This window comes from Spea bombifrons, chromosome 7 (assembly GCF_027358695.1).
Source record: "Spea bombifrons isolate aSpeBom1 chromosome 7, aSpeBom1.2.pri, whole genome shotgun sequence".
NCBI lineage: Eukaryota > Metazoa > Chordata > Amphibia > Anura > Pelobatidae > Spea > Spea bombifrons.
The window spans coordinates 31,597,335-31,621,858 of record NC_071093.1 but is presented as its reverse complement, the minus strand read 5'-3'; the positions used below and the strand labels follow the sequence as shown (position 1 = coordinate 31,621,858).

Here is a 24,524-nt window from a genome sequence, read left to right as displayed (position 1 = left end):
CACACACAGCAAAATGTACGCCATTATTAATCTATTGATTTACTAAACCAGCTCAACTATACAGGCTGTAAAAGCCTTGAAAATTGGTTCTTCATAAGGAATGCTATATTTGGTAACATGGATTGGGTTTTCACCCCAATTCTGCTCACCTACAATTCACTGTTTGCTGAATGAACACAATTGAGTATCATCCTCATTATAAACTGCAAATAAACCCATCCCTAATCCTAGTATCCTCAACAAGACAAGACGGTATTGGTGTATAAGTATAAAATATCAGACAGCTATTATCATTAAAACAAGGTCATGTTAAAGACAGGATCACTCAACCCCATGGGTCTGATATGTGTTCAGCCTCATCTTCTCAAGAAGCATCCTGAAAACATGAAAGCAAGAAAAGGTTCTGTCTTTTTGGGAGACAAAGTAGTTTTGTACAAGAAACTTTTGGTGGAAGTTCCCGCCGGGTTATGTCTACAGAGATGTGGATTAAAGAGAAATGAGAAGATAGAAGAAGAAGGTAAACATTTAAAGAGCGTGAGAGTGAATGTGGGCACTGAGCAATGATTTTCGTTCCTGAATTAAAAATGCCCTTAAAATTTTGGCCAAACTGAATGTGCAGGGAACTAAACTCATTACCCGAAAACTTATGTGCCAAAAAATGACCAAAAAACGTATCTGAATCATTTTGGCCCATTTTCATATGTTAACTGTACAATGGTTTCTTTATAGAACAATGTGTAAATTCCCTTTGCATATTATTTATTGAAACCATGTAGAAAGAAGGAAGTGTATTATTGTAAATATGTTTTTCCATGTTTGTCTTAAGATTGGTTACTTTCATTTACTCTACATGTGCAATTAATTGAAATACAAAGCTCTTGAATTGACTTATGATACCCTGGACATTCAGTTTTGATTGGCTTTTGTAAGAATGGCTTGGATCCTTTTGTACCCACCTCCCCAAAAACAGAACCCTTTCCAAAGCCTGGGAAAACAAAACCGAAAGGGGATGGCGCAGGGACACCAAGACAACTTGAAAAACAATAAATAATACACGATAGTACAATACAATTCCAATACAAACAAATGAATTAAATATGCTCTCTACGCATTTCACCCACTAGAATAGGCTTCTTCAGGAGAAAATGTACTTGTGGCCTTCAACAATGCTTGATCGGTAAATAGAAATTCTCACTGTTCATAGTCACCGTTGACTGCCCTATATCACTTAGGGTGACGCAAAGTAGCTTAGTTTTGTTTTCCAGAGGTTGCAGATGTGTATACGTCACTTCCGGTAAAAACAGAAAATCACTTCCAGTTTGGTTGATTCACGACACTGAAACTCGTATAAAAAAACCCATAAACAGAGGGAGTGTAAAATCACACAGGGAGTGGCTATTCATAATTTATACAAACCAAAGGAAGCACTCTTTGCACACCACCAATAAAGGAAAGAAATTATATATATATATATATATATATATATATATATATATATTTATATATAAATGGTCTAGTTAGATAACTAAATTGTGTGGAAATGGGATAAATAAATAAAAGTCGATGTAAATAAAAATGAGAGATAATAAATGAACTTACACAGGGAGTGGCTATTTCCCACTTGTGCATTATTGAAGAGAATATCCTCCAGTGCTAAAATGAAAACACCAACAGATAGCAAAAATCCATGTATTAATAAAGGGACTACCAGCAAAAGGACACAAAGGAACACACAAACACACAAGAAACAGACACCCCTCATGCAAATACACATGGACAAAACTAAGCATGTAGCATATAAAAATATAAGAAAAGCTGTGTAATGGATATGAAAGAAATATATATATATTTTTATATATATATATATAATTTAACATTTATATTTTGTCTCGTATTTTTCAAGATCATGGCTCATTTATCCTAAAAACGCATCAAATCCATAACGGTATTTTAACAAATTTTGCCCACATTCTTCAGTTTCGTGTATCCATTTTGTTACCCTCTGGAATAACGGTTGAACAATGCCCCCACCCCTCCAGTGTGAGGTGACCCTATCTATTCCATAACAAAGTCATTTTTCGAAATCAAACAAGGGACAACTGTTGTAGTGTCTGGGAACGTTAAGTTTGTGATACCATTCAAATTCTTTCCTTCATGAGTCGCATTGTATGACCCATAGTCTGTAGGGAGGACGCTGGCCCCAAGACCCATCCAGGAGCCCCGGGCACTGAGGCTTCCCTGACAGTTTTAAACTGTATTTTTGTATGGCATTTAAAATAAATCAAAATAGCTTTCTCAAGAGATGGTGAAAAAAGCTGTTTATGGGACTTTGTTAATATTAGTATCCTTAGAAAGGTTAAGACTCTGCTTTGGAGCACAGAGATACATCTATTATTTATCATTCTCTGCTTGGATAGAGGGACAGGGTGCACATATTGCTTGATCTTAAAGATTGGAAGAAAATGTCAGGGAATGTTATGGCTAAAATATATCTAAACTACTTCCTTGAACATATAATACACTAATCTTTTTAGACAGCAGTCGAGCATAGCTTTTGACCTGTAAGCATGCTCAGAGTTTGGTCCACCTATTGTAAATTAATCTTAAAGCTTTCCTACAGTAATCCTATTAATTTGAGAAACAGCCATAGTACTAAAATAGTTCCAGTAAATGAATCAAGATTCCACTGCAAATACACCATAATAGAACACTAGAGGCAAGCAGGAATGAATCATGTATGAGTCAGTGTCTGGTTCGCATATATATTGTATAGATACATCTAGAACGTCCTATAACTGTACGATTTTTCCAGTCTTCCTTCACCAGATAAAACAGTCTCCTGTTTCTGACTTTGGGGTTAAATCTAACTGTCCATTGTAAAGATGAAAGACGTAGGTTTGAATTGGAAGAGATCACTATTTTATTTGGCATATTCTCAAGTCTGCAGTCAGTTTTTCTAAAAGGACCATAAACTCAGTGGCTTGGATTATAAACCTAGAGTGCAAGGATGAACATGATTCCTCTTGGCAGTACTTGAGAATGTTACCACATACTGTGTATTGAAGAATCTCATTATCAGGTTAGATCTCCTTATAGTTTGCAACTTTGCTTGTTGACACATTCTGTACAACTCACTATTTGTGTCTTGGAAATAAGGTTCCATTGAGCTCTAGGCAGTCTAAACTTGGATCTCCATCCTGTCACCTTTAAAACCCTTGGGTGACAAAGTGGAATAGCCTTCCAACTGAATTGATGTGGATAATACAGGGATGATATGAAAATACCCTTTGTTATCGTATCTATGTTTGCATGTGTCCTGTAGCCCTTGATAAGGCCATGTACTAAGTTGCTTTGTGAATAAGCTCCTGATGATAATGCTTTCACCTTACAAAAACAAACAAACAAAAAAAGCATGATAAACTTATGGATGTGGAAAAACATACCATGTTGACAATATAGAAGCAGAAGTACTGTGCATGATATCTGTACAATGGTAATCACATACCAAGTTAAAAATAAATATCAGTTTTTTTTTTTACACAGAAATTTACAGGGTTGTAAATTCCATGATGCAAGATGGTCAGCAACAAGATAAGGGATTCACTTGAGCCACCCCAGGTCAATGCCACTGCACCACTTTCAGCTTACAGAAGCAGGTGTGATGTCAGTTGCAGGATTAGACCTTCGACCCTGCCCTAGGTGCATGAGCCCTAGTTATAGCTCTTACATAAACCTATAGTGAGGATCTACCCATGGAGACATGGTAGGATTGGAAGAAAATCAATCCTAGAGTATAATATTAGGACCTAAAAAAAGAAATTTTAAAGCCTTGCAATTATTTTCATTAGCCTATAATGCATAATCTAACAATGTGTGTTTCGAGGCAGGAAGGGAGTGGGGGTGGAAATCTGTACTGGCATTTTAAGGCCCGCGGCATGTGGCTGTATGTACCCAGGAGGCATATGTTACATTTTTGCAGTGTGTATGCTAGATACATTAATACAGCACAAGCAGGGAAATAGAACGTGTTCCCATTGGTTGGTATGGGCCTGCTTAGAGTAGATTCCATGCCAGTGACATGAATTCATTATAGCAGTAAGGGGTAATGACTATTCCTTTCAGTTTCTCCCTCTCTGCATTTTACATTTTTTCCTGTTGACACACTCTGTGTTACATCGACTCGTCTGTGACTGGGAGCTAGTATAGAACATGCATGCGGATGGAAATAATTTCAAATGTCTGAGACAAAGTGAAGTATTCCACAAGTAGATTTGAAGTCTGCTTTTAAAGGCTGATTTTGAAAACGTTTCATGTGAACACAGCCCTAACTTCTGCAAAATGTAGTTTGTTAAAATAAAAAAGGTGTTAATCACCCAATGGACATTTACACTAAGGCCAAACAAACTTCATAGCTCTGCATTAAAAAAAACACAAAACAATGTCATAGGGGCTGGGTGAACACCAGTTATATGTGATGAGAGTGATGTGTGATAAATATGAGCGAGTATGATGTTATGTGTAATAGAAGGGCAGAATTGAGGTGTGATGTGTAATAGATATGAGGGAGTCAGGTGTGATGTGTAAAAGATGTGGTGGAGTCAGGTGTGATGTGTAAAAGATGTGAAGAAGTCAGTTGTGATTTGTGATAGATGTGAGGGAGTGAGGTGTGATGCTGTAGGTGTGAGGGGGAAGGTGGGATACGTGATATATGTGAGGGAATGAGGTGTGATAAGTTTGAGAGAGCGATGTGTTAATAGCAGTAGATGTAAGGGAGTTATGTATGATGTGAAAGATTTGTGACAGTTGTGAGGGAGTGATGTTTTATATGAGGCAGTTTTATTGAGTGTCTGTTATGGTGATTGTGTATGTTTTGGTGCATATTAAGTGGATGGGGGGACAAGGGGCTGGGGGTTCACTTGGTCTTACCTGCCTCCTGGGAACCATGAAGATATCTTCCTCCCTTAGTCTTTTGGCCAAGGAGGGATAAAAGGGTGAACCTATGTGACCTTTAGTCACCTTTACCATTACCCTGGAAAAGCACAATACCTTGGGTAAACAATGTAGTTAGACCCCCATGTTATGCCTTTTCACACGTGCAGCCGCACATTAAAAGACAGGAATTGTGCCCAGTTTGCTAGATGGGCAGTCTGGTTCTGTCTGAGACTTTCCCAAGTGGGAACTCACTTTAGGGTAGATTGTGTTACTCATCAACATACTTGAGAACTCTCCAGATATGCCCACTCCCTCATAGGCATTTCCGCTCCCACCCTATCCAAATGAAAAGGGTTTGGGGCTAGCCCCACCAACAATATCACTATCATGACACACTGATGTTGTCGGCCCTGCCTATTGAGCCTGTTTGCTCCACCTACCAACATCATTGGCCTACCCAAAGAAAGGGTCTCTAGGGAGCCAGAGACTAAAAGTTCCCAGGTACTGTATGCTCATCAAGCCCATCATAGGTGCTTTAGAAAAAGTGGGTCGCTTGGAAGGTGGCTAATAATAGTAATTGGTTTGTGAGGGAGGGTGGGGCTAAGTGTTGAGATCAAGGAATAAGAAATAGACAAGATAGCGGGGAGGGCTGATGAAGAAAGTAAACAATTACCTGCTTAGGCTTTGGGTGAGGAGGAAGCAAGACCTCTTAATGAAAATAGGTTGAGAAGAAACCATATTGTATCTTCCACAATCCCCTCCATTTCTGTTAAATTATAAATATTTAAATCCTGCTATTGTAGACCATGTTCTCAAATGAGTTGTTATCAGGCTGATAGGCTACTATAAAGCAGACAGATTTGCAGAGAAAGAGAGTAGCAGAATTGCTTTTCTTTCTCCGTGAATCTGTCTGCATTATTCTGGCCTATAGGAGACTGAAGAAAAAAACATGCAACAGAAGAAGCAGAGCTGTGGGAAAGGAGACCGTGACACAGAAGCGTTCTCTGACTTGACCAGCAGTTTCGGGTAACCAGTTGTTTGTGACAAACATAGCACAGACAAGTTGTTTGCTGGTAGTAACAAGCTGTTTGGGGGCAAAGATGACACAGGTAGGCTGTTTGGTGTCAATGATGGCACAAGCAATTTGTTTGGTGGAAAAAAGGCAACCTGGGGACAAAAATGTCACAGACAAGCTATTTGAGGACATTGACAAGCTGTTTGGGGAAAAGATTGTTCAGGCAAGCTGTTTGGGGGCAAAGACTAACTGTTTGAGGGCAGAGGCTTTGCCATTTTGCAGAAGTTTTGAGGGAGGCCTAGGAGAAGCGATAGGAAAGGAGACAGTGTCCCGCTAAAAACCAGCAGGTGTCCCGACATATGTGTTGTATCTCTTTTCACTATGGCTCAGTGAAGCTGTATCCGTGCATGTGTATGTGCGTCTTCTTTCTACTGGACTTTAGGAGTATTTCTTCACAGGGGTGGAGCCTCCACGAACACCTTCTTCTGCTATTTTGAGGAAGTGCTCTGTGATGTCTTTTGTGGATGAAAAGCTGAATCCTGTTAAAGTTAGGACAGCCTTGGGAGGATGCAATGTGAAAATAACAAGACTACATCATGGTCACTTACAATTTCAAACACAAGGTATAATATCCATTACCTCATTCCCTGGCTCCTATAGTGCTTTCTAACCCTCCAACATTGGGTGCCCATTGACATTGGGATCCGTGTCTCCTGCGGGTCAGCTAAACTGCCTATTCCTCATTTCTACATTTCTAATTTGAAAACTCTGTCAAACACTTTGTGTCATTTTATTAGAGAGGATTTCATAAAACTTGATGTTTTGGATGAGGGAGAATGTTCCTATGCTCTGTTTACTCATTAGGCCCACAAACGGTCTCTATGGTCTTTTGTTAGAGAATATGCCATGGTGCAAGAATGTGCTGTATTTTCCTCTGCTGTTTGCAGGTTTTCTTTGTAAATCTTGGAGAGATCAGCTACATATAAAGTAAAGTGGAATCCCTTTCTTTAGTACAAGTATAAACATTGAACTTAAGATATTTTGGATATAAACTTTAAAATAGATTGAACCATATAAATAAACAGAAAATGTTTGCATTTAAATATCATTTGGATCTTTTTGTAGCAAACAACAATATACAGGGATATAATTGGTTGCAAGGAATAATTAGTTATAGCTTGTTGATCCAGTGAGAAATCAGATAGAAATAGAAAAGGAATGTTTCCCCTTTTTGATGCACAATAGGGAATCATTTCAATGTGGGATTTTTGCCTCCATCTGGATCAACATCTTGGACTTGTGCTTTTTCATTTAAATTACTATGCTATGTAAACAAAATTACTAAAACTGAATTAGCTTTATGCCTATTCTATGCATGTTTAAATTCCTTTGCTTTATTAACTTCTACTACACTTGTGCATTCATCAATTTAACAAAATTTGCCGATTTTGTCAATTACCGTATTTCCCCATGTATAAGACACACCTTTTTTAGAAAAAATTGCGGTCTAAAAATCGGGTGCGTCGTATACAGTGGTGGTATATTTGTTAAAAATTTTAATTTTTTTTTAAACTAACTGCTGCTTACCTTCATCCGCGGCGGCTGCACAGGAACCCGGTGGAGTCACATCGCATCACATGACTCTGCTCAGTTTCTGTTCCTGTGCAGCCGCGTCGAGCAAGGCAGAGGGGAAACAGCGGCCCCCACGGAAGTCGGCGAGTGGCAGCAGAAGATCTGCAGTTCAGGTAAGGTTGGGGAGTAAATTGTATGTATGTATGTATGTATGTATGTTAGCATGGATCCCTGTGTAGGGGGCACAGGGAGGCTGAAAGCGATGCGCATGTACTGGCTGCCTGAGCATGTGTGCGATTGCTAACAGTTGCTAGCAGCCAACATCAATCACACTCATATCATGCCCAGGCAGCCAGTACAATAACTTTATGTAATATATATATATATATATATATATATATATATATATATATTTAAAATTTTGGCCCCCAAAGTGCGTCTTATACAAGGGAGCGTCCTATACTTGGGAAAAAAAGGTAGTACACATCTATGAAATCTATGAAAACAAATCCAGACCCCCCACGAAACGGATGAAAATGAAGAAGAAAAATTACACATTTTTGTCCAAAGTTTGCTGGTTCTTTCACTCCCACTCTCTCACACTCTCTGAATGTCTTCCTACCTTCTCTGCCAACCACTTCCTCTTTTGTGTCTCACAGATTCGCTTCCATGTCTCGCATTTTCTTGTTCTTCATCTTCTTGTTCTTCTCTTTTTTGTCTTCTTTACTCGTCCGCATCTCCGTGGACATAACCTTCCAATTGAAGGGTCAGGTAGAGGATCTCACAGAAAGCCCAGCCATTTTGGCGGACGTTTACACAGGTTATCTTAGGGCAAAATGGCGGAGTTTTCTTTTGTGATGTCCTCTCCCTCGATTGGAGGATCAATCACCCCGGTGCATCACAAAGACTCACCAGATGCCAGCAATAGCAGACAGCGGACGGCGTGGGACAGCTCCAGAATACCGGATTCTTCTTGCCTCGTGACAAGCAGAGCCTGCAGGTTGGTGAGTGCTGTTTCTGAGAGTGTGTGTAAATATGTGTTAGCATGAGTGTTAAGTGTGCATGCTAGCATGTGTGTATTAGCATGAGCGCATATATGTGTAAATGTGTGTTTGAGTGTCTGTAAGTATGTAATGTATGTTTGTCTAATAACTGTGTATGTACACTCACTGGCCACTTTCTTAGGTACACCTTGCTAGGGTTGGACCCCCTTTTGCATTCAGAACTGCCTTCATTCTTTGTTGCATACTTTCTAAAAGGTGCTGGAAACATTCCTCAGAGATTTTGGTCCATATGGACATGATGGCATCACGTAGTTGCTGTAGATTTGTCGGCTGCACATCCATGATGCAAATCTCCCGTTCCACCACATCCCAAAGGTGCTCTATTGGATTGAGATCTGGTGACTGTGGAGGCCATTGGAGTACAGTAAACTCATTGTCATGTTCAAGAAAAAGTTTTGGTTGATGTGAGCTTTGTGACATGGTGCATTATCCTGCTGGAAGTAGCCACCAGAAAAACCAACACTGTGGTCATAAAGGGATGGAGTTGGTCTGCAACAATACTTAGGTAGGCTGTAGCGTTTAAATGATGCTCAGTTGGTACTAAGTGGGTCAAAGTGTGCCAAGAAGATGTACCCCACACCTTTACACCACCACCACCAGCCTGAACCGTTGATACAAGGCAGGATGGATCCATGCTTTCATGTTTACGCCAAAGTCTGACCCTGCCATCAGTCAGACCAGGCAATGTCTTCCATTGTCCAATTTTGGTGAGCCTGTGCGAATTGTAGCCTCACTTTCCTGTTCTTAGCTGACAGGAGTGGCACCCCGTGTGGTCTTCTGCTGCTGTAGCCTACCTGCTTCAAGGTTCAACGTTGTTGTGCGTTCAGAGATGGTATTCTGCATACCTTGGTTGTAATGAGTGGTTACTTGAGTTACTGTTGCATTTCTGTCATCTCGAAACAGTCTGTCCATTCTCCTCTGACCTCTGATATCAACAAGGCCACGTCCACACAACTGCCGCTAACTGGATATTTTCTCTTTTCCGTACCATTCTCTGTAAACCCTAGAGATGGTTCTGTGTGAAAATCACAGTATATCAGCAGTTTCTGTAATACTCAGACCAGCCCATCTGGCACCAACAACCATGCCACATTCATGCTGCCACCATGTGATTAGCAATTAAACAGGTGTACCTAATAAAGTGGCCAGTGAGTGTATGTATGAGAGTTTGTAAAATGTGGGCCAGTGTGGATCTTGCCGAGGGATCGATGGGGCCACTTTGCATGCTTCCTGCTGCCAAAAGGGTGCCAGCCCTCCCCTCATTTTGTGTCTGACTGTACCAGTGTACAGCAAGTGACATTACATCCACTTCCTGCATGCTGGATCAGTCTGCACACAGCACAGAAGAAAAGAGACACACCACACCTACAGGTAAGGGGTGTGGGCAGGGGTCAGGGGACAAAAGATTTCACAGACAAATGGCACAGACAAGCTGTTTGGGGCTAAGATGGCACTGATATGCTGTGTGGGGACAAAGGTGGCACTTACAAGCTGTTTCAAGGCAAAGCTGGCACTGTGGGACATGTTGCCTGGCAAAGTGGGGGGGCTGGGCAATTTTTGCATTGGGGACCAGTGGTTTCTAGTTACGCCCCAATATATATATATATATATATATATATAGATATATATATAGATATATATATATCTATATATATATATATATATCTATATATATATATATATATCTATATATATATATATATATATATATACACACTGTATATACATATGCAAATACATATATATACTCTACTACTACATTAAAATAGATTGTAAGCTTGCAAGACCTCATTTCCTTCTGTACCAGTATGTTATTTAAATTGTCTCATTTACTTTCTATGTACCCTATTGTATTTGCTATATGTGTATATATAATTTCCCTTTTAAAATGTGCAATAATTTTCTATTATTATTATGGTTTTTACTGTAATGGAATACCCTGAACCCAGCAGGATACATTATACAAGCTTGTTAATAGTTTGCATAAACCTTATTCTTATAACTTGTTTATTAACACTTGCATGAACATAATATTACTTTCCTGTCATAGGAAGATTTTCTGTATTATAAGAAAAGTTTAAGGAAGAGAGAACTACTTGTGATTCGATTGTTTACCATCAATCAGAGTATCCTTGGCAGAGACTGGATGACTATAAGCCTGCACAAGTTGAAAAGGGGCAGGAAAACTAGTGGAGGCTGCATTCTTCCTATTTAAAGCTGCAACACTTCAAAAAAGGGCTTGTTTGCAGACTTTGTCTTGGAACTGAGAGGGGAGAAACACACTGGTGGCTTAATGGTGCTAAAAAGATCCTAACTTTTTTTTACTCAAGAAAAAGGACAGCCACATGTCTAACTAGACATGATGGTATTAATACAGAAAAGGAACTTGGAAGTTTTTACACTTTTAATTGGGCTGATTATAGCAGTAAAAGCTCAATATGAAGAAAGTGGTAAGTAGTATAAGGACTCACATTCTTTTGTGTAATCTGTTTTTATAAGTAGCCTGGAGGCAGTCCTTGTAAAGAGTTGTGTATTGTTGTATGTTGGATTTGTGTAATACAACAAGTATATTGCATTTAGTCACTTTACTGTCTTTGTAAAGTGTCCCATAAAGTATTGGAAATAGGCAAACTATCCAGTGGGGGTGGGGTATGGGGGTCTAAGGTTTCACCAGGACAATGCTGATGTCCAGATTAGCTCCTTATTATAGGGGAGAAAATTGAATTTGTTAGAAACAATACACATTTTTGTTGGTGCTCAGTACTTTGTGTATTTGTTTTGGTGCATTTATTCACATGGGTGGCTTTAGTAAATAACCTTCAGTGACCTTGGCTGGTGATAATTCATGTCCTTTCAAATTGTTGCCCTGTTACCTAACAAGAGAGTAACATATGGATGAGGATGCCTGTGATGGGCACAGAGTTGCTTCAGATCTCTGTGTGGCTCCTGCATCCAGCTAGGGTGGAGTCCTTTATGTCTTCAGGCTTTCTTCTTTGTTAACAAAGAAATCCCTGGTCTCTACTTGTTTGATATTTTTAAAACATATTTTAGTATTTTTTTCGTTTTGTTTTTAACACACTCTATATTTTTAACCCTTATACCCCCACCTTATTCTCTCTTTTTATGTTTTTTCTTTAGTCATTTAAGGAATGTTCACTTCTTACACTTCAATCCTGCTTCTACACTGTAATCTTTACAGATTTGCTATGACTTGACATTTAATTTTGTAACTATTTTAAAGTTGAGTAATCCCAGACCTCCTGTTCCATACCGATGGGAATCGCCTTGTATTCCCTCAGGGGAAAAACAATGTAGCCATTTGGAGTGCTTCTCACCAACTTTTAGTTCTATAATGATGCCATTCCTTCAAGAACAGTGACAAGTGATGAAGAGTATACTTATGGAAATACATCAAAGAGACATAAAAAATATTATTTTTCTACAAATTCATATTTCTGTACAACAATAAGACAAAACGCTATAGGCAGTTTTATAAATTGTGTTTTATGTTTCTATATATTATTAGAATGTTTAATGGGATTTCCTTTCTTTATTACCCATGATGGATATTTTTTATTTTTACAAAATTTAGTGGTGAGTACTTTAGCTTCGTCAACTTATAAAATATAAGCAATTGAAGTCATTACTGTTTAATTTTAAGGAGTATTTGGTCATTGTTATTTTTTTTGCAGGGTTACTTAAAGTATAAGTAGCAGATGGGACTGTATGAATTGCAATATTTCACCTACAGGAGGTAGCATAGCATTCTAATGACTAGAACAGTTGGCCAGGAAGGATGTCACAGGCCGTTAATTACAGAATAGGCCACGTCACTGATTGCACATACTAGAAATCTTATAACTACTTATTTTACAGCTTTGTCTGTGTTACTGAAATGAAGAACAGTGTTAATGGAAGTGACTTTAAAAGCTTTTTGGTCCAGAGCGCCTCAACACAGCATAGGAATCTATTTAGCTATAAGTGCACTAAAGTTTAATGTTGAATTAATCATTCGGAACAGATTGTTGGATTCCAAATAAATTGGAATGCTGTTTTTTATCTATGACAGGGTCTTAAGTCTCTTCCAGAAAGGTCCAAGTAATATAAATCTTAAGGGTATTTTCAAGAAATTACATTCATTAATTTTGACCCAGCTATACAGAAGCAGAACTATGAAATCATTGGCTCAGACCTTTTCCAGAATTGAGTTGTGGTATGCTGTAGTCCAACTGGGCCCCTGAGTGGAACATGACATCACTGCTCCACTCAAATGTTTGCTGTTACACAGTGTTGATTAGCAGTGCTGGCTTTTTCATTAAGCAGCATAGTTATTGGTTTATTAGGTAATTGGTGAGGTCATTATTTTGGGTAACCTACAAAGTAGCTCCAGCCTTGGGGTGAAGTCATGCATGTCTTCACTGATGTCACACTCCAGATGCAGGTCATATGGAAAATGTAGGGTTGTGTATGTCACATTTTAACAGTAAGGTTATCAAGTTTTACGCCTGCCATTTTAATTTCATATTCCTAGTGATAAAAGATGTAATTATTGCAAACTAATTGCATGCTCTACTTCTGCCTCTACATATCAATATAAGGTTTACTACATACTTTTGGTGACCATCCTCCTGAAATGAAATATTTTAATTTAATTAATTGCATATGTTGGGAATATAATGATTTGCAAATGTACAGCATATGACAAGAAACTGCTGCTCCCAAATACCTTGGTTGCATTAGAAAAAGAATATTGTGACAGACCTCTAGTGGTGGATGAGAATATTACTTTAGCACAGGTTTCAGTGTCATTTAATCTGGAGGTAATTTACATTGAAAGTGCTTAAATATTCGTAAGCCGCACAGGAAACACAACAACCCAAATAAGATTTGTCTTCTTTTCATGATGTCTTTGTTTCTAGGTGATATAACTGCATTAAATAGAGATTATAATTCTCTGAATATTTAGAAAGTTTATTTTATTATGTGAATGCTGTGATTCTAATTTGCGCAAGTCAAATATTTTTGAAGGCCTTCCAATTCTGTATGTGATGGGCTTCCATTCACTATGAAATATACTTGGCACAACAACAAGCATGGCATCTGAATCTGTGGAACAGGAAGTGCCGGTATCATACCATATACAACTTCCTGTAGGCCTAAAGAAGTGAAACCAACCTTGTAGTCAATTTAACCTACATTGCCATACCAATCTGACCAGAACATGAGCATCTTGGATACTAATGTTTTAGTGATGTATAAGGGAAGTCTTTAGAATATTTATGGTAGATCTTCTCATAGGTCAACAAAATCAAAGAAAAATATTGGAAACACAGTGATATGGACCATAATTTACCTAGTCTGGTATTTATTATTAATAAAAGTATTGATTACTGATAATGTTATGTGCAGACTTCCACGATTTTTGTTTTTGTTTTTTCTTTTTACAAATCTTTACAATATTATTACATACCTACTTATCATTTCCTATGATGTTCCATGAGTAACAGGTCTGCGGTTACTAGTAAACAGGCATACAATGGTACTCAGTTTTGGGAAATCTAAACCTCTTGGTTTTATTGAAAATTACTCTGGCAGTAAGGGGTTACAAACATTAGATGGAACCAATAAAATGTTTGGCTTCCTGTCTGGTGAGGTTATGGATTTATGAATGTCCTAGGAATAAAGCTGGATTAGACATCGTTTGGAAAATACGATTCATTACACCGAGACCAGGATATTTTTCCACATTTCTGAAGCTATGTCTAAAAATTCAATTATTTTGAGATAAACAAAACTACGTTTTTGAATGCAGCCCTTCCCATTTCTGATCAGCATTTGAAGCATGTGCTTGGTGTGCATTGTATGCAATGTAAAATGTAATCCTATAAATTCAGCTTTAAGAACCAGACATTTATGTGATGACACAATTTCTGGCAAATATATAACTAATGAAGAACTTGTATTTTAGCTAGGTCGGAACAGCCCTTCCTCTACACCGTTCCTCTCTCCATGTTTCCTCAGCACTCTATATTAATGTGAATTCAGACCAAGTTTAGTGCTATTAATACATAGAATCTTTACTTGTGCACATGGATGACATCAAATTACAATTAAATTACAGTCAATGGATGTGTGGCCACTAGCTGGATATGCACAGCTGTATGTTCTTCACTCACATGTTTAGCCAGTGTGTGGTTGCATATTACGTTAGTGGCCCGCATCATCTGGTGCATTTGCCTGGTTTTCAAAATGACCATTCTGTACCTGGCCTTCTCTTCCTAATTGATATGTTTATGTAACAATTTTTTATTATGTTATTTGTAATAATTGTAAATGAGTTATGGAAAATGACCCTTTGGGCCAAGCATGAATTGTTTTTCAGTGTCAGATTAAATTGGGTGTGGGAATAGAGAAGGTCAGACCTGGCACATTCTTTTTCTTCCTTAATGTTGTGACTCATGTAATTGGATATAGAGGAAGGATGTCAGCTATCCAATCAGTACTCAATCATGTTGATGTTTTTTTTTGCAACCATGAGTAGCGAAAGCCTTGCTGTGAAATGGATTACACATAGGCTTCTTATGCTCTTTACATTCTAAACATTGTGCACAAAAAAACATCAATCTTTATATAAAAGTATAAAATATTATTTTAGTATGTGTAGTATATTGGTACAAATATATTACTATCCATAGTGATCTGAAATAGCTTAACCAGCTAGTAGTATTGTTCTAAGGGAGGGCTTGCAAATCTATGGAGCCAGGTAGCCATGGTTGTCCTATTTCACATTCATCTTTATGGATGTACTTATTTCTGGCTAATGAAAAACATCAAGCTGGCTTCGGGATTTGTCTATCTGGTTCCTAACTATAACACAATATGTTGAGTCCAGCACTAAGGGGTCCTCTGAGAGGGTGTGGGAGGGATGAGAAACAGATTGTTTGTAGAATTGTATCACCATACTGTTACTCTTGTGACGTGTGATCGTCAGCATTGCATTCCTTTGTCCATGTACAATTATTACATTTCAAGAATTGCATAATAGATAGGTCCACCTTATAGTAAAACTCTCTCTTTAACATATAGTATACAGCAATGATACCATTTCTGCGATTATTTGGGGACAAAGAGCTTAAGAAAGCTATTTTAATTTTTTAATATATTTTAAGTTGTTGTAAGCATACATCGAAATAACTGTTTTACCTTGCATTAGTTAAATTACAAATGTGATATTTTTACCCTTAAAGTGTATATTACATACATTATCAAATAAAACCATGACACCCTTTGTTTTCCTGGTGCTTTTGTTGAACGGTGTTATCAGCCCATGGCAGCTTGGAGAAGCATAAAACAACATAAAAGTTGTTGGATGTATTTTTGTGAAGAACAAACAGCAAATATTAGTTGCGCAAGTAAAAGTTTGCAGACATTTCTGACAAAAAAGTGTTATCCTGAAGTTTGTGTTCTACAGGGCCTGATGAACCCTCCTTCCAGAGAAATATACCAGTATTGGCCCTTTATAATTGCGACTCACAATTCCACAACACTTCTGGAAAGTCTCCTGCATATTCCCATTTTTGTAAATAAACCATTGTTTTAACTGAACCAAACCAACCAACCAACCTCCTGTGGCTTCAATGGATCCATGGCCTGGTGGGCTGGTGGCTAATAATGGCAAGAAGGGTTCTACTTGCTTGGTCCAGCTGCAAGAGTATATATATATAAAAGTGTGCATCTAGACGGTGACCGTCCATATGTCATGTAGCGGTCACTGGCCTTAAAGTGCCAGAACAGTTGAATGAATTCAAGTACAAAATTTTGAATGCTGGGACTATTACACTCTCACAGATGCTTGTTTGCTTGATTTATGGCGGCACTAAATAACACAGGCCCTTAACAGGTGTTTAAGCATTGTAGTTTAGAAAATTAACACCTTACATTTAATGAGGTTTTTCCGCATTTGATGTGCAGCTGCATGTATGCATTGGTTAATAGTGACCAAGGACAGTTGCATATGACTACCTACTTCACTTAAAAAGGAATATGTGAAGTTAAAACAGGATATTAGTTGGCTACACATGTCGTTTGTGCACATCTGTTGGTCTGATGCTTCATTTCAACATACTTCAATGCAAAGCAGAAGACACAGTGTGACACACACTGCATGTAAACGCCAAAGGAGGAATGTATTATAAAATCAGCTCCATTATCATTACTTTCATTCTATTCCCTAAGCGTTACCCTTCTTATTCCATGTGTAAGTCATTATCCTTTTAGAACATGTAGCTCATGCCACAGAAGAAATGGTTTTGGTACTTTGATCATAGTTGATTATACTATACTTGTATGGACGGCTAGTGCCAGCTCATCGTATCAACTTAATAACCCTCTTGGGCATGTTGGCAGCATTTTACAACACTTGTTCAGACATTTATTCTGTAAATACTAATTAAAAGTGAAGATATATGGTTATAGAAATTAAAATGATTAATTTAAGGAACTACGTTATTATAAGGTGACAATACTGTAATGCTTTAAAATTACAGACAATGTTATGGCAAAGCAGTGGTCTTGAAATTGACATAGACTTTAGTTTTCCCAATGAGGCTTATGGTTTAATAAGTCATTGTCAGGCCAGTGGTGAAGTGCCTTTTTCTGACAGTAGTCGGTTTCTATCTTCATTTTAATTTTTATTCTTTGACCCATTGATACCTTCTCTGCTTACCATTTTATTCTAAAATGAATTAACTTTTCAAAAAAGCTTCAAATTGCATTGAATAACACAGGAATTGTATGGTTCATATCTTTAGCATTAAGTTTCCCCAACCTAGCAGACATTAATATATTTCTTCTATCATGGTGCAGCTACTTATTATTTAGATGGTTTCATATTATCAATAAAACAGCGGCTGTGTATAATGGAAAACTTCAAACAAAATAGTGGCACAGAGAACTCTTCTTCTGTCTCCTACAAACAATGCTTCTCTGAGCCGCTTTACACGTGAAGAGCAGAATACAGAGGCACAAATCTTCTTGCTACTTCAAAAAAATCACTGGAAATGACTCTGTGTAGCACATCCTACCTAAGTCTCTACATCAACAGATATACCGTATTTGCTCGATTATAAGACGAGGTTTTTTTCAGAGCAAATGCTCTGTCTCCCCCCCCATTTAACACTCACCCCCCCACCCCACCCTACACACACTTACCGGTGCTTCCAATTTCCTGCTGTATTGCCGGGGCAGCGATGGACGCAGACAAACCCCCGCTGCCAACTCCACCTCCTTCCGGCTGCAGTGTATCGCGTCGGAAAAAAGTTTTACCAGTAAATGTTAATTCATGTAAACTATTACATTTTTTAATAAAAGCTATGATTGAGAAAAATATTTTTTTGTTTTTATTTCCTTGTATTTTCCAACCTGCCCCCCAGTTACGCACATCTGCCCCCAGGCTTGCCACTCCAATATGGCACTGTGGCCCATGATATGCCTTTTAACCCTCTATATGCCACTGTGCCCCATGATATGCCTTTTAACCCCCTATGTGCCACTCTGCCCCATATTATGCCTTTTAACCCCCTAAATGCCAGAATGGGATATAGGGGTATAAGGCATTTCTGGAGGCAGAGTGACACATAGGGGGTTAAAAGGCACATCATGGGCCACAGTGCCATATTGGAGTGGCAAGCCTGGGGGCAGATGTGCGTAACTGGGGGGCAGGTTGGAAAATACAAGGAAATAAAAACAAAAAAACATTTTTCTCAATCATAGCTTTTATTAAAAAATGTAATAGTTTACATGAATTAACATTTACTGGTAAAACTTTTTTCCTATAGGGTCGTCTTATATTCAGGCTTTTTCTTTTTTTCCTAAATTAATATTCAGATTTTGGGGGGTCGTCTTATAATCAGGGTCGTCTTATAATCGAGCAAATACGGTATGTTGCATGTGCCAGATATTTCCAATGTATATATTTAAACCCAGATCAACATTAAAGTAAAATTCAATGCATATGTCCGAATTTCCGTCTCATGCCTCATTATGACAGTAGTCAAAAGTTAATTGCCTTTTCCATCAATCACTATTTAATATAATTGATGCCTTGCCTGTTGGACAAACTGTGGTTTAGGCTCAGTGACAATGTAAATAATCAGCACATTCATTGACTTCTGCTATAGATCAAATGTTACCAAAACAGTATTACTGAAAAATGCTGTTTGTGTTCATGAAGTTAGAATGGCACATTAAACGGATTTTTTGTAACAGTAATGACTTTAAGTAGAGGTTAGACTTAATATTTACAGCTACACAAATTAGTGGAGTGGGACCCTAAATGTGACAGAAACGCCTTTTGAAACAAACTTGTCTGCTTACCAGAACCAAACTCCAACCAAAAAATAAGCCTGGCATAGACCCACTAGGGACATTTTTGGAGGGTCACTAAGATCACCCCCATCCAAACAATTTCCCCGGGCAGCCTGCAACTAAGAATGACAAGGTGACAAATAATCAGTGGCTTCATTTTAGCTCCCTATTTTTACTTTTCAAGGTTATGGTTTAATCTGCTGACCAAGACTTCACTGAAGTTCCATGCCCTTGCATACTAACATTTACAAAAAACTTGAATACTATATATGTACAAAAAGTTAATAATTGAGAGAGAGAGACCAACAATCTCCCTCCTCACAGGAAGATAGGGAATACCATGAAATGTGTGTGATCTGATGAACAAAAATAGCCATTTTGTAGTTCGTGTAGGCTCCATTTTAGTTTCTTAAAGACAGTGGTGGAAACAGAAAGCTTGTTACCCTTTGAAAAGCACATTCTGCTTATACATAGCTTTGTTATGGAATTAAAATAATATGTGCCAATGAAGTATTGGCCAGATCCCTGCTGTAATAGTATATGGAACGTCTGTAGACCTCTGGAAGGCTTTAGAAGAGAAACATTTTAAAGCAAGCGATTTTCCAGTTGCAGAGTATGACAGGAGACAATTGCCAGATGTAGTATGCTTGTTTTGGACAGTGGAATATATGCTGGGAACAATAGTAAAATGGAAATAAAACAGTAGTATAAAAGGAAACAGCATTTCACTTTGCAAAATATCACAAACATGCAAAGATAAAACAGCAAAAAAGGTACTTTTTGAGGCAACAGATACTTAAGTTTGGTAGGACATATAGCTAGTAAAGTAAAGCCTGGTGCAGCTTGAACAAAGCCAAGTAATTAAAATGAATGTTACAATTACTACTACAGCAATTCCCATTAAACCTTGACTGCAGAACTCATTAAATTCCATTCAAACTGGACCAGAACTCCCTTGGGATATGAGTCACTCCTGAGAACCTCTGAAATCACTGATACTCATGAGAGCAAATCCTGAAAATGTAAATTCTTCTAGGTTGTAATGGGCCTTTGTTTACCTCATGTATCCGTTTGTTTTAGTCTGTCAATTCTAGTTGTGTACAGTGTTAATCTAGAAATAATAAAATTAGATCTATTTTGGTCATGGTTACTAAAATTGGCTGTTTTGATACAAAAAAGTGCCAAATCTATAGCTATTTCCTGAACTGCTTTGCCTAACATGATCTGTGCCTTTTGGACAAGAGTAATGTTATCCTGGCAAATCACATATCCTCTTTCATTATGGAATGTCATTTCAGTCTTTGATATATATGGACATTTTGGATTTGAAGAGGATGTATAAAATTCAAAAGAAGCAGGGCTTTTTGAAACACACATACCTTCCCCAAAAAACAATTGGGTATCAGTTGCTAGCAATATAATAATAATAATGCTTTTTTGCATGCGACTTTACAAATGTTTATGCGATGAAGCATGATTTTTTCTTTTGTGGAAAGTTGCTAAATCGAATGTTCTGACCATTTTCATTTAGAATAACATGAGTGAGCTATGGAGGCTCATCATGTATTCCAAGCCATCAACACCAAAAGTTATGTCCTGTCAGGAGACCTCCCCTTTACCTCCCCCTACAGTTTGGAAGGGTAACCCAACAGCTGTTGTTAGGTGGTAATCCTTGCCAGACAACAAATGTTGATGTTTCATTTTTTCCACTGTAAAACATTTGAAAGAAAATAATGTTTTCACCCTTTTGGTGCTATTAAACCCGCCGTGTATGGGATAATACTGATTATGGTGACTTGATGATTCTTTTGGAAACACATGTATTTTTAATCAGATGATTGATATTTTTGTGAACCTTAAGATATGAACCGTAGAACATGTATGTTTCATTCTCTCAAAACAATAAAGGGTAGCTGTGGCTTGAGATTATAGGCATTTATTTGGGATAAGCAATTGGCGACATTAATGGGAAATAAATTCCCTGGATATGTAGCATACTGTATCTGTAACAGACTGTTGTCATGAAGTCCTGCAGAGGCATCTATTAACAGCCTAATGGTGGAGGCAGAAGAATCCTCTTGAGGTCACTGATCAACATTCCATTTGGTTGTGGCACTATGCCCAGCGTATATGTCCAATCTTTTGCTTTGCCATTTACCTGCTTGTGTGTAGACCCAGTTCATTTTGTTTTTGTTCAGTTTACATTTAATTATACATTATTTGTAGCATTATTTCTTTTATTTATATAGGACCGCAGTACTTCTTAAAGTACATTCATTTAAATGGTATGACAAAACTAGAATTGACAGACAAAGGTAAAGACAAACCAATACATTATGTAAAAAGGGCCCTGCTTGCAAACTTTCATATTAAAAGTATTATATTGCCCATTGGAAATGATCCTGCTTGAGAACATCAGGGAACAATTCGTCCACCATAGAATTTAATTGACAAGAGGCTGTAGTTGATTCATGGGAATCTTTTTTTTTTTTGGGGGGGGGGAGTTGGTTTACCATTATATGTGTCCAGCAAATTCATGGCTGGTTCCATTTTGACATAAGGTACAAATTATTGCCATATGGTTTTAGTTTGCAACATATAACACAATATATACCTTCACATATTTTGTTCCTTGAAGGCTCCAATTAAATTGTTTTAGATATACTAAAGAATTTCAACCATATATAGTGAAAAGGTTATGAATTAATGTAAAGGATTTGTTTGGACTTCAAGCCTGCTGTAAGGACCCTGGCAACCTTTTCCATCATTTCAAATCTGTCAAAATAAGTCTTATACTAGCCCTAATGAGGATCTGCAACTTACCAAATCCTATATTTTATAGTTCTGTATACATAATCAGGCCATGAAACAGTGTTTACATTTAAGAGAAACAATATTTATTCCAATATTTATATTACTCGAAACATCCTGTTTTACATAGTTATTCCTAAACTACTAGTGATCCTCACCCTTGTAAGTCTGTGTGTAAGTCTGGTTCTGGCAAGGCTTATAAGGGTATGGTTAGAAGGGATCAGAATATGTGAGAGGAAATTGTTATGCTAGTTTTGACACTTTTTACTTCTAAGCTCGGATTCAATAATTTAAATTAACATTTTACTTTATAAACTTATGAGATAAGTGGTTGGCATCCACATATTGTATTTAAATACAAGGTATGTTGATTGTTCAGTGGCACATCAGCACGATCCAACATATATCTGATTACTGCTTAGAAATCTGTGCATGGAACTGGCAACTTAGTGTAGCTGCCCGTTACTATGGAAAGACCCTTACTGGCAACAAGTCTGTTTTATGTAAGCAGGAATAGAACATTGTGATATCTGTCGGGCCCCCAACACTAGCCATAGCCCTAGAAAGATTTACAAACTAAAAGTACACATACCTACGCACACAAATATACTTGAAGATTATTTTAAATAAAATCCAATTGTTACATGAGCTCTTCTGGACTACAGCTTCTATGAATCTCACCAAGAATGTTGATGAGGGTCTTAGGAATTATCGTAACTCTGACTAAGGCTTTGTTGAACCAACGTTACAGATCTTTATTCTTGTGATTAGAAACCGGCAGGCGTATTTTCTTTACTCTCACTGATCAATAATTAGGATGTGCCATTAATAAATTCTAATCATTCAGACACTATGCCAGCATTTGTTGAATACAGCCTTCCAGACATCTGCAGACAATTTAATGGACTCTTCACACATGGAGTCGCAGTTTTCTGGTTGATTTTTTTATTCCAGTGCATATAATATATCGATACAGTTTTTGCTCACTTGTTATAACTCTTTATTTGCAAACCTTAAAACTTGCGTAGTTTCCAGGTGAAGTGCTCTTTTGAGTTCTCCTCAAACTGGTAGAAGTGGACCCTGAACCACTTGTGTTGAGTAGGTTTCAGATAACTATGAAAAAGCTAGCATTCATATCTCTGACAAGTACATTCAGGGCCAGCCAAACTCCTTTAAGTTATTTTATTTGACAAAGTTGTGTTTCCCGCCTGCTCATGTAGGCATTGATCTAGTTTGTCATTAACAGAATGGCTGAACATACACATATAACATTTACATAAGAGTAATATCTGTTCTTTCTTTCTAATTTCATTAGAGGGGTAAGATGCTTATTTCTTGACATGTTAAATAAATAAACTCTAAAACTATTCTAAACTAACGCCTCTGTTTGGGGTGTTAGGCTTATTGGTCACTGTATTCACTGTAAAGAACATATGAATCCTCAGATACAGATGTCTCACATATTGGAAAATAAGAACCACATGTTTCCCAAGATCAGTTATATAAAATACTGCAGATCAAAGTTGGTTCATGATCAGAAGGTTATCATGAATAACCATTTTTGTAAACTGAGTTTGTTTGATGTTATATGCTAGGTATTTTAATTGTTAACCCCCCTGTCAGTTGTAGTATGCATATTTAGGTTATGACATTCAGAAAATCAGAGAAATAAAAAGTTCTTTACAAGACTATGGAACGTGCAAAAAGAGTAATTAGAATGAAGCCCTCAAGCCCTCAATTGTTACATTCTCACAATGATTCCATTATTATTGTCATTGTTGTAATGCTATAGTATCTTTCTTCACAGTCCTTACCCCAGGACACCTCACATGATACATATACCACAGAAGAAGATCTCTTAACTTCCTGTTATCAGGAATAATAATAATAATTATCCCTAATCATTAAGTTACCCTTATTGTAAGTTGCTCCTTATTAGGCCAGGCTGCTTTAAGTCTTGTAGCGCTGGGATATGACATCATATCCTGGCGCTCTACAGCAAGGACAGTGGTCATGGAGTGAGTGGCTGGGGTGGTGTGGCCTTGGGTCAGTCACATGGCACCCAATATAAATACAGCACTTACTGTTTAAGTGACGACCATATAAACAGCTAACATTTTACCTATGGAAAGCTATTCATAGATACCTAGTTTAAGGCAACCCACAACATTTTGTAATATTAAAAAACAAACTTACATGCAAGGTTCAGTACACAACATATCACATGGTCAATTCCATCATTTAAGAAAAAAATATAGGTAGAAGATATCCATTCCTGTAGTATGCCAAACCTTTTGCACTTCTGGTGCACCTATCACCCTCATTCTTATTGTAGCTAAGGTAATGGGAGTTGTAGTAATAAAAAAAATGTCTGCATGTTTTCAATTTATTATTTTTTATAAAAAAAATACCTCTTATGGGTGGACCAAAGTGCAAAACATTTTTATTGAAGGGATAACATACCCCAGCATTTTCACCTTAGTCAGGTCTTCATCAGAGCAATACAAAAATGACAGGGGGTGAGGGGAGAAGATGGCTGTCAGTTGGATCTGATCAGCAGCATCACTACACTCTTGGACACTTCTGGGTCAACATTGTGAACCCCATATCAGGGGTGGACACTGAAAGGGTTATATTAAATATCTTTGCAGCAATTATTTCAGGGAATCTATGTAAGCATGTGGGGTAGAGAAGGACAGTGATTACTTGTGCTAATTCCAAAGATATTGAGGGCTGTCTAAACAGAATACAGTGTTACATGTGAA

At 37.6% G+C, this 24,524-nt stretch overlaps 1 protein-coding gene across 1 annotated transcript in view; it reads left to right on the top strand.

Moving 5' to 3' along the window:
• The first annotated feature begins 10,787 nt into the window (after nucleotides 1-10,787).
• The window catches only part of COL5A2 (collagen type V alpha 2 chain), a 63,678-nt gene continuing 49,941 nt past the window's right edge, over nucleotides 10,788-24,524 (top strand). The window contains exon 1 of the mRNA XM_053472219.1: nucleotides 10,788-11,033. Within this exon, the coding sequence (XP_053328194.1) occupies nucleotides 10,943-11,033 (91 nt within the window). The 5' untranslated portion in view covers nucleotides 10,788-10,942. The remainder of the gene's footprint in view (nucleotides 11,034-24,524) is intronic.